Source organism: Setaria viridis, chromosome 3, assembly GCF_005286985.2.
Source record: "Setaria viridis chromosome 3, Setaria_viridis_v4.0, whole genome shotgun sequence".
NCBI lineage: Eukaryota > Viridiplantae > Streptophyta > Magnoliopsida > Poales > Poaceae > Setaria > Setaria viridis.
Window position 1 is genome coordinate 15,148,574 of NC_048265.2, and position 11,731 is coordinate 15,160,304.

The 11,731-nt window shown below is 45.3% G+C and overlaps 1 protein-coding gene across 1 annotated transcript; it reads right to left on the reverse strand.

The window, feature by feature from the left end:
• Positions 1-9,396: 9,396 nt before the first annotated feature.
• On the reverse strand, positions 9,397-10,197 carry LOC140222166 (uncharacterized). Its single transcript, XM_072292372.1, has one exon. The coding sequence runs from the start codon at positions 10,180-10,182 to the stop codon at positions 9,397-9,399; it is 786 nt and encodes a 261-aa protein (XP_072148473.1). The 5' UTR covers positions 10,183-10,197.
• Between the last annotated feature and the right edge of the window lie 1,534 nt (positions 10,198-11,731).

Genomic DNA, 11,731 nt, shown 5'->3' on the forward strand with positions numbered 1-11,731 from the left:
GTGCCGTGTGATACTTTCATTGATCACACGGTGCGACACCGCAGCCTGGAGCTCTTTCCTACAATGAAGGAAAACACAGGATTTAATGCTGGCTGGCCGATGCTAATGGCCCTCCAGTTTGGCTTTTCTGTGACATTCTTTCTTCTGCAAGAACCAAGAAGTGTTAATTTTTGACCGATCTGTGAAGAAATCTTCAGTTCCCCGTCCACTGTCTCTAAAAATTTATATTCACTGATCCGCGGATGTTTAATCTCTCGACTAAAGTCAGCACTGTATGAATCAACGAACTGCTCAGGACACACAAACTAAAAATTTAAAAATGCTTAAGTGCCAGGGTCCGGCTTGAACTTGTGAATCTTGCCACAGGATAATCGGAGCAGCTGCCAATTTGACACTCGAACCGGCGGTTCACGCCAGTAGGCAATGAGCAAATGTGCTGTCGTTTCTATGGCCATGATGGATGAGGCCCATGTAAACCCTGTATGTACGCGATGGGCTTTTCACTTGCTTAACGCTAATTTACGCAGGCCTATTGAATTATGGGATTGTGGGCCTAGAAAAAACTAGCCCAGGTCCAATACAACAAGGACACTCCAGTGCTCATTGGGCTCAAATTTTAGAACTACTAGTACTTTGCAAGTCTCTTCTTTCACTATGTGATCCCGAAAATCTGCCCTCATCAACACACTCAGCTTGCGAAATAAAAACGCATTCAGATTCCAGAGCGAGCCAGATGGTGCTCTGGGAGTTGCAAAGTTTGCATTTTGCCATAAATACGTAACTGTAGCACTTTGTTTGTATTTGTGAATTATTATCCAAACATTGACTAATTAGGCTCAAAAGATTCGTCTCGCAAAGTACAATAAAACTGTGCAATTAGTTTTTGATTTCGTCTACACTTAGTACTCCATGCATGTACCGTAAGTTCGTAAGTTTGATGTGATGGGAAATCTTCTTTTTGCATAGTGCTAAGGTTGGAAAAAAGAGGTAACTAAACAAGACCTAAGTTGCAGCCAAAACACGAGCAACAAAGGAAGCTTGCGAAATGAAAACGCCAGAATGAGCTTTAAACCGTCTCTTACATGAGCTTCGTATAGCCTAAAAGTCATTATTATCGATCTGCACTTAGAAATAATCGCAACCTCTGGATTCACAGGAGGTCACCCAAATATAAAAATTGCAACAAGTTTTATCCAACGTGTCAATTTTGCTCCATATTTAAAAATGGTAATGTATACAGAATCTATAGGCAGGTGACAACGCACGCAAAAACCTATACTATTACACGAGCATGCTGCTGACGCTATCTATGCTTACGTAGGAATGTGACGTCTCAAGTACACGACCAACTGGTTGGGATTTTTTCTCTCCTTTTTTTAAGATCAGTGTGTTAATTAAGTGAGATTTTTTTTCGTTTTTAAAAAGAGATATTTTCAGGATCAGATACAGATTGCCCTCATTTTAGCAGACAAACCTTGATGCAGCCATACATCTTGGTCAGTCAACTGACAAATGCAAGTTCAAACCCATTGGCGTTATTTGTGTGTGTTGGGGGTGGGGGAGGGGTTGTATAATAATGGCTAAACGAGTGGATTATAAAATTATAGTTTTTGCAAAGGGAAGTCAATTTTTTTTTTATCTCTGATCCCTTTCTGCAAGACCTTACCATAGCACTAACTACTCTTTCCTCAAAGAGTTTTGCTATTTATCTGCTGTATGATTTGTGGGAAAAGTTTGTCAAATTTATATATGTTGGATTGTTTTAAAGATTTGTGATCTGTTAGCTTGACGTGCTTATCAGTCTTGAACATATTTGAACCGGAACCATTTAATTTAGTGACTAAGGTGGTGTTTGGGAGGAGGGGGCTAAATTTTAGCCATCGTCACATCGAATGTTTGGACACTAATTAGGAGTATTAAATCTAGACTAATTACAAAACTAGTTGCACAACCCTTAGGCTAAATCGCGAGACGAATCTATTAAGTCTAATTAGTCCATGATTTGATAATGTGGTGCTACAGTAACCATTCACTAATGATGGATTAATTAGACTTAATAGATTCGTCTCGCGATTTAGCGTAGGGGTTCTGCAATTAGTTTGGTAATTAGCTTATGTTTAGTCCTCCTAATTAGTATCCGAACATCCGATGTGACGGGACTAAAGTTTAGCCTCCTCCTCCTCCCAAACACCCCCTAATCACAAGTGGAGGAGCAACAGTTTATTTGTTTTCATCTCAATCATCTCTTGATCTGCCCCCTTCTGAGTTTCCTTTTTCAAGATCTGAAGTCAGGCTCTGACTATTTGATGTTGTCGTCATCTTTATTGAGTTCTTCTATATCCTTATCTTTCCTTTGTTGTTTTTTCTTATCTCCTAATTTATTCTGTGAGAATGTTAGTGCTTGAATTTGTTTGATTTTTGCTGTTTGTGAAGGAATTGTGTGTTTAGTGTTTGAGGGGATTTGAATTGCTAAAATATATTTGCCATTGTACTTGTTATACTCTTATGTATTGCAAGTAGAGTCTATTGCGGTATTGCTCGTGCAAGTCCTTCGCCTTGTCCCCATTTTGCATTTGATGCTCCCTAATAGTTATTTGCTTCTAGTGCATTTTGCCATAGCTCTTGATCTACTAATAAACAGGTACTGGTAACAGCTTTTTTACGGGTCCTGTGTGGGCTTCGATATACCTTATCATGTTGGATCATCATTTGTTTTAACCGAACTCGTTATGAGCTAGAGCTAGTGTGGAACCGAAATTAGATGCATATGTATTGGTCTCTGTCACAGACTCATAGAGTCATATAGTTCTATTGGAAGGTTGGAACGAATGGAGGTTGGCATTGTCGACGACAAAATTAAGGTCATGTTAAAAGGACAAGATATGTGGTTAGGGAGATTACATGTATGCCAACGATAAATGGTATATTGTTGTGCAAACCAACAAGGAACCTCTTGCAACGGATGTTTAGAGAAAGCCACATGGAGAACCGAGAAGAGCTACTCCGAGTTCTCACGACAGCAGGTCAGTTGACATCGATCAGACCAAATGCATGTGCACACACCAGCTATGGTTCACACCTGCACGCTTGACTGCATGTATAGTATTCAGATTTCCAAGTACAAGCAAGGTTGGAATCTTTAAGACACGCAGCATCTATGGATCAGTATTCGAGTCATCGTCAGCCAGCTGATCGATCTACATCTAATATGTATCTAACCCCATCGTTTGGGCAGGGTCGTCAGCAGGGTCCTCTGTTTGGCGGTCCACCAGGGGAAAGTTGACCCCTTGCAAGTGGCAATTTGGGGAGGGGGGCCCAAGTTCGAAAGCTAGTCAGCTAGTGAAGGCACACCTCCCCTCGTCCAATCTCCATCGCAAGCAAAATTGCCACTTGCAAATTTTTTCAACGAGTCGATCTCCTATAGGTAAGTCCCTTCATCTCTCACTGTACGCAATCGATTCCACGGCACATGAACACCAGCCAATACGATACACCATCCCAAGCTCAAGAGTTTGGAGATCTCGGAATGTCCAGCCATCCGGTCGTTTCCCGAAGATGGACTTCCTGGAAATGACCCACGGGAAATGAGAGCCATGAGAGCCTTCCGCCGGTGACCTCCGGGTCCTCTACCCGTTGGTGACCGCTGGGCTCTCCTCCTGCCGGTGACCATCCGGTCCCGGCGTCCACCTCCATCTCCTGCTTCTTGGGTCCAGCTTCAATATCATTCTGCTTTGGCGCATGAGGCTGCTGGTGACTCCCTCGGCCTGAAGATCTTGATGGCTTCGTTTCCAGCCATCTACACAGATCAGATCCTACCCACGTCAGTCATGGATCTCTCCAATCTGGATCTTCGCCTAGGGTTGGATTTCTCTGCCAAGGTTCATTCTTTGTTTGGTGCTCGGGTCACTTCCCTCAATCCAGATGATGAGTCTAGTTTCTGGCTTCTGACTTCTGGCTTCCTTCACTCGATCTCGTTTGAAGTTAACAGAGGATAATGTTGGTTTCATTCTCCAATCAACTTTTGGCGGAGCTGCCTCTCACTTTGCAGTTGTGGAAGTTGAAAATTGGGTTTTCAAGTTCAATGTTTCTTCAAAAAATGTTGGCCTTCTGATTTACAAGATGGGTTTCTTTCAAAGTGATGATTTCAAGGTTGTGTTTAATCTCTGAAATGAGAGAGGTCTTAATTTTGCTAAGCAAGTAATAGCTGAGGCTCAGGGTACATCTTTTCCTTGGATCCATGTGGGATCCAAAAACATAAGAAACAGTGCCTCTTCAAATGAAAATCCTTTGACAGGTGCCAACCTGGTTCCACTCCGGCATTTCGCTCCTTCTATGCAAAGGCCTGATCATTTTCATCAGAAATTAGTGTTCAGCTGCCTTGGCCCTCGATCATCCTCTGATTGTCCAGCCTCCAATTTCATTCCGGCGAAGAACACGGTGGATTTGAGTTTGTCAAGGGGTAATTTTGATTTGAATTTCCCAGGTGATGGTATTGATCTCAACCTTAATTTGGGAAGCTTTAATGCCATGGCTTCAAGGCGAGACGGTAATGTGGTGCGTCCTAATTCAAGAAACGTTTTGAGCTTTCAAACAGCTGAACCTTTGGGCTGAAAGCAGTGTACTCATTGCTTGTCAAACTTTCATTCCGGGGCCGAATGTACCTAGCTGGTTAGATGTGGAAGTTGTTTTCATTTGGGCCATATTGCCTCTTTCTACAAATTCAAACCTCGATTTTCGGGATTGTCCCAAGACAAGACCTTCTCCACTATGATTCAAACGGCAGCATGGAATGGGAAAAATGTGGACAGTTGGTTCCGCAAACCAGTGCCTATGACTGATGGGGCCGGAACCAGTGGGACGCTTCGCCTTCCTTGCTTGTGTCGACACTATCGTCATTGCCCTCTGCCCCATCGCCATTCCTTCAGTAGGTGAGGAACCTGGTGCTCCACCACCGCCTTCTTCCTGGCATTCCTGACCTTATGCATAAAAAAACCCCAGCCACTGCGAAACCTCTCCTTTGAGCCCTGCTTCGAATCGGCCATGTCTTTCAAGTTTGTGGATCCTGCACCATTTATGCCTAGAAGCTGTCACCATCAGATGGTGGGCCTCAGAAGCTGATGTCTCGAGTTGTCCTGGGAGGTCCGGGTAGAAGAAATAGTGATGTTGCCATTACCACCATTGAGCCAATGCTAGATCAATAGGTATCATTTCCATCCATAAGGGAGCTGCTAGATGTTTTTTTGCGCAATCGTCGTAGGGTGGGATTTCACTCCATTCAGCCATGCCCACATGGACAGGCCTATGTCAGATTTAACTTTGTGCACGATAGAGACTTCTTGATCAGTGGTAGTCCTCATGAATATGGTCAATACAGAATTTCCTTTGTTGAACATAATAGGGGCTGGAATAACAAAACTACTACTATGAACTATGAGGTGTGGTTGATGCTTCTTGGGTATGATATAGATTTTTGGTCTAGGGCTGATATGGAAAAGATAGTAGCTGAATTTGGTAAACTGGAAGAAGATTCTAATAATCTTGCTTGAATTGTTGTGAAAGCTAGAGTACCTAACCTTTCAGAAATCCCATAGTTTATTGTTTGCTCTGAAGGTGAAGATTTTGAGAGGGATTCTTGGACAGCCCAATGTGAAATTCTGCAGTATAAAATGTTGGGAAGGGGATTTGGTGACGAGGATCAACCTCCTGATGATGTTGATCCCAACTACAACCTAGCAATGGAGGTCATGGGAATGATGAACATAATAATTTAGCAAACCAAAATGTCAATCAGGGTCCAGCTCAGTGGGGTTTATGGACTAATGGGGCTAGAGCTCAAGATGAGGAAGCTTTCATTGGGCCTCACCTGAATCTAGTGGATGAGATGCAGAAGCAGAGGCTCTTGCAGACCCAGTAATCCAGTATGCTCCAATTCTTGACGAACCTATCCTTGAAGATAATGATCTTGTTCAAGGTGGAAATGTGATTGACATTGACTTAAACATGGCTATAGAAGAAGATCTTGGGGGGATTGATGATTTAATTCAAGCAACTGATAATATTGAGGCTGCAGAGCCGGAGATAGAAGAACATGTCATTGATGGTACCGATTCCTCAGACAGTTCAATGGCTAATGCTCTAGGACCAAATTTGGCCGCAGAAGAAGTTCAAGTTAATGTTTTCATTCCACAAGCCAATGGAAAGCCTCTTCACGTTGTTCAAGAGGACATCCAAGAAGATGAATTAATGGGTAATGATTTACATGATCTAGGCAACTATAACAATGATATGCAATTAAGCTTTGTGGAGATGCTATAGCCAGACCAAGATCATGTTCTTTCCTCTATGATGAATTCACAAATGCACCGATCATTTCAACCTCACCCAGAGGCAGTGGGCTATACATTTTTCTCTAGGGATGAGTCACCAGAAGGTGGATACTCCTCTTTTTTGGTCTGATTTCTTCACATCACAACTTCTAAACCCACTTAATTTCTTTTGGGCAAAATACTTCCTGACATCATCAGTTTTGCCATTCCTACAGTCTAGCCATGGTACCATCCCCTTTAGTCTGCCTGATAAGTGTCCACTGCAGAAAGCTCTTTTATGTTCAGTTGGTCATGAGACTCATGAGGACCCCATTTCAAAAGGAAAAAATATTATTCTGGAAGGAATTTCTATTGGCAACATTGCATCATCTTCTTCATCTGCTCATGCCTCACCATCCCCAACCATAGTTGTTCCATTGTCAGGAGAGTCCCTGCCTAGTTAAGTCAATGTGACCTCACCTGGAACACCTGTTGAAACTATGGTGAAAAAATTTATTGAATCACCTAGCCTTTGGTCTTCTTCTTTGCTGTTGCAAGTTGACCAACTTAAGTAGACTGGAAAGGAAGCACCGAGCAAGGACATAACTGATGATGATCTCAAAAGGAGCAAAAGAAACCAGAATCAGAATTAGGGTTTCAAAGTTCTAGTTTGCAAGAATAAGAACTGCATTGGTTGTTCTGTGGATCCTCCAACATTATCAACTTCAGTAATCAAGAATCTTGGTGCTACTTTATGTAAAGTTGATTCCTCAAAACTGTCTACTTCAGCTTTAATCAAGATTAGTGGCTTTCCCTGGTGGTAGGAAGCTAACTAAGAACAATGATGATGATACCAAGATTTCCAAAAAGAAGCCAAAGAAGCAGTAACAGTGGGATTGAGAGCCTAGTGTCTCTTTTGTTCTTTTGTAGAAACAATTCTCTCAAAATTTCTTTTGGTTGCTTTGGATTTGTAATGATTTTATGGGATTACCTGTCTATCCTTTCCTGTTTTAGCATAAGCGTTAATCACTGCTTGCTACAATTTTCTTGCTTAAATCTGTTTAATTATGAATAGTACTGCTAATAGAAAATCCTGGAAGGTGATGTGTTGGAATGTTAGGGGTATTAACTCTAGCAAGAAATGGAATTTTGTCAGGGATAAAATTATTGAAAGCTAGTGTGACATTCTCTGTCTTCAGGAAACTAAAAGGGAACATCTAGATGCTCCCTTCATAAGAAACTTTTGTCCTCCAGCATTTGATCAAGTTGAATTTCTGCCTTCACAAGGTGCCTCTGGTGGAGTGGCAATCATCTGGAAGTCTGCTCTATTTGATGGGCATTTAGTTTTTCAAAATAATTTTGCTATTGCTGTTGAATTTACATCAAGATTAAATGGAAATGTTTGGGTCCTCACCAATATTTATGGGCCATGTACATTAGAGGGAAAAAGAGAGTTTATTAGATGGTTCAAACATATCCAGATGCCAGATGACATTGATTGGCTAGTTCTTGGTGATTTTAATCTGATGAGAGATCCTTCAAATAGAAACAAAAGTGGTGGGGATTACAATGAAATGTTCTTGTTTAATGATGCCATAAGTGCTTTAGGCTTGGTTGAAATAACTTTGCAAATGAAACAATTTACTTGGTGTAATAAACAACAGTCACCCTTGCTAGAGAGATTGGACTGGTTTTTTACTTCCAATTCATGGACTCTGAGCTATCCCAATACAATAGCTTATCCACTAGTTATGGAGACTTCAGATCATACACCCTGCATTGTTAGCATTGGTACTGATATTCCAAAAGGTAACATTTTCCGGTTTGAAAAATATTGGATGGAACATGAGCACTTCCTGGATGTAGTGAAACATGGCTGGTCTATTCCTGTCAATTGTAAAGATAAAGCTAAGGTTATAATTGCAAGATTCAAGAACCTAAGAAGAGTTCTAAAACCATGGCAAGCTCTACTCTCTTCTCTAAAAGCAAATATCTCAAATGTTAAGCTGGTCATCTCTCTCCTTGAACTTATTGAGGAATCTAGAGATCTGTCCCTAGTGGAATGAAATTTTAAAAAAAATCCTTGATGAGAAATTAATGGATCTTCTGTATCAGCAAAGAGTATATTGGAAACTATGGGGGACTATAAATTGGATAAAGTTTGGGGATGAAGGCATGAAGTTTTTTCATGCAACTGCCACCATCAAGCCTAGGAGGAATTTCATCACTAGTTTGGAAGACAGTAATGGTCATCCTCAATTTCAACATCATGCTAAAGCATCAATCCTTTGGGAAGTGTATAAAGAAAGACTAGGCACTTCAGACACTCATCCTATGCTCTTTGATTTAGAGCAGCTCCTTTAGGCTTCTGACAATTTGAATTGTCTTGATGAACCTTTCAATTAAGAAGAAATTGACTCTATGTTTCAAAACCTGCCTTCTGACAAATGCCCAAGCCTTGATGGATTCAACACAGACTTTATCAAGAGATGCTGGTCTATAATTAAATAAGATTTCTATGATCTCTGTGCTGCTTTTCATTCAGAGGAATTATTGTCGTACATATATCTATGGGTCCACCAGAAGTTTTGGACAGTCCTAAATATGGGGTTGGACACCGAGACGCATCTGACATGGAGACCATGGCGCAGGGTGGCATAGTCTACATGGAAGGACAGGAACTAGTCAAGGATTAGGAAAGTACTCGTTGTAATAAGAGTACAACTCCTCTAGTCATATCCGATTAGTATTCTTATAACCAACCGACCTGTAACCCTGCCCCCGACAATATAAGGAAAGGTAGGGGAAGGTTTTACCTGTGTGCCATTATGAAAGTTGGGTCTAACCTCCATGCCCCTAAAAAGTTCGTCGACACCTGTATGCCCAAGTGCAACTTGGTTTGTTCCTCCATGCCATTCCGTCCCTATTCCGTTCGGTTTTGGCCATTTGAGAGCTCTTACAAGCGGGCCCAGGCAGCAAAAATGTCCATTGTACCCTTTGTCTCTAAGCCATATGCGCGGAGGCCGTGCACTGCATCACCGCGGCCCGTCGCTTGCGCGACAGGATGCCGGACACCACCGGGTCGGCTGACCTAACCTGAGGCGGAGGCCGGGTAGGGGCCCGGGTTGGGAGCGGGAGCCGACGCCTGCGGCTGCGGTGGTGGTGGCACCACCTCCGCGGGGCGCTGTCGCCGCGGGGGCGGCGGATCGGGGCGATCGCGGCGTGGGGGAGGAGGTGCGCTGCGGCGGCCGCTCCACGAGTACCACCCCGCGGTGCGAGCGGGGTCCGGGTCGCCGGTGCGGGACGCGGCGCGCGGCGGCACGTACGACGACGATGGCCGTGGAGGGGTCCGTGGGAGGGGAGCCCGGCGGGGCGGCGGCGGCGCCGGCGGGGGGATCCTCCGGGTCCGGCCACTCGTCCCCTGCCGCCACCTCGTGCGCCGGAGGATCCGCCGCCGCATCCGACCCAGTTGGCGGAGGTGCGCGGCGCGGAGGTCGGCGGGGTCGGCGGCGGCGGCCCAGGTGGCGGGACGGTAGTAGCCCGTGACGGGGTCGGGGACGCACGAGATCTCGGTGGCGGCGCCGCGCCCGGCGTCCTTGGCCTCCCCCGCGGCGGCGCCCTCCGCGGCCGCAGCCACCCGCCGCATGGCCCCGTACGCCGCCGACGCCGCGTAGCCCCTGGTGGCCGAGGCCCTCGGGACCAGCGTGGATAGGGCGGCGCGGAGCGCGGAAGAGCCGGAGAGAGCGAGAGCCATCGGATCAGCCTCTTGCTTTTGCGGCGAAGGATCGGACGGCTGCTGGCGCTCTGCTCTCTCCCCTGCTCTGCTTGGTGCTCGCTGCTGCGCATATGGCTCGGAGACAAAGGGTACACTAGTCATTTTCGCTGCCTGGGCCCGCTTGTAAGAGCTCTCAAACGGCCAAAACCAAACAGAATAGGGACGGAATGGTATGGAGGGACAAACCAAGTTGCACTTGGGTATACAGGTGTCGACGAACTTTTTAGGGGCATGGAGGTTAGACCCAACTTTCGTAATGGCACACAGGTAAAACCCTCAAGGTAGGGACCCCCTCCAAAGCAATTCAATCCAACCAACACACAGGATGTAGGGTATTACGCAATCTAGTGGCCTGAACCTGTCTAAATTGTGTGTTTGTGTTTACCTTTGAGTTCCTGATCTCAACGAGCCCCACTAACCAAAACACTACCTCGGGCACCCCCTCAGTAGGTTGCCGGCTTTAAACACCGACAGCTGGCATGCGAGGTAGGGGACCTCGCCAAGAATCCACTAGCGAACTCGATGGCACAAGTCATCATCAAGCCAATCATCACGCTCGAAGCAGGCGCGACGTTTGTATTTGGCTCCTAGGTTTGCATAGCAGATGGTGCTGGAAATTTCCACCGCCACATCGCCTCGACAACGGAGAAGAAGCAGCAAACCATGAAGCTCCAGCGCCAAACTCTGGAGAACCTCGTCAAGAGCTTCGGCGAATTTTTAATTTTTGACGTAGTCAGAAGCTGGGGGGACGAGTCCAAGTTCAACTCGACTTCTTCCGCCAATCGGATTGACTTTCACGAGCTAGCACATAAGCCATCGTGCAAGTCAGACTGCCATCCGAGTCGATTCCCATTGGGGCTCCGCAACATGACCTCTATTTATTAGGTTGCTCTATCCAGATCATAATCTGATACGGATATGATCGAGGACCTCGACTACTACTCGGGTCTGGACTAGGAGACTCCTTTATCAGGTCCGCAACAGGGCCTGGTAATCACATCAACTCCCCAAGGCGGATTTTTCTACTGGCCCAACATGAAACCACTCGTTCTTACCAAAGATGATGATTTGCGCCTCATCGCCTACCTCGACACTCTCCCGTACCAGGAGGGAGATCCTCTGTCGGTCATCTATGAGGAGAGCGGCACCATGGAGGTCTTAACTTCAAGGTTGGAAAGCCACTCTCCAGTGCGAGAACTCTTCACCATCCTTACTGGACAAGAGGATTAAGAAGAAGAGGAACGGGACAGAAACCCGTGATATGAGCGTCACCCGGATGAGGTCTCGCAGGATGAACTCACCGCCAACATTGTCGGAGAAGAGACCGAAGCTCAAAGAACTCGACGACGAGCAAGAAACGCTGTACGAGCATAGCGCCACCGCCACCTTGCAGCGGACCTACAAATCCATAACCTGGATAACGCCTTTGAAGCAGTTCAAACGCGTCATCATTGTACTCCCCTGGCTACCGTCGCGACTATTGATCTCATCACCCACGTGATGTCTCAGAACAAGTACACAAGACAGTTGGCTCAACTGGCAGAACTCGCGTATGAACAACTCGATCATCAGAATCCAATACTGTTAGTCCAACGCTCCCCATCCTAGCGAAGTCAACATGGCAGCAGCCATAGAGGCCCTCCATCTAGAC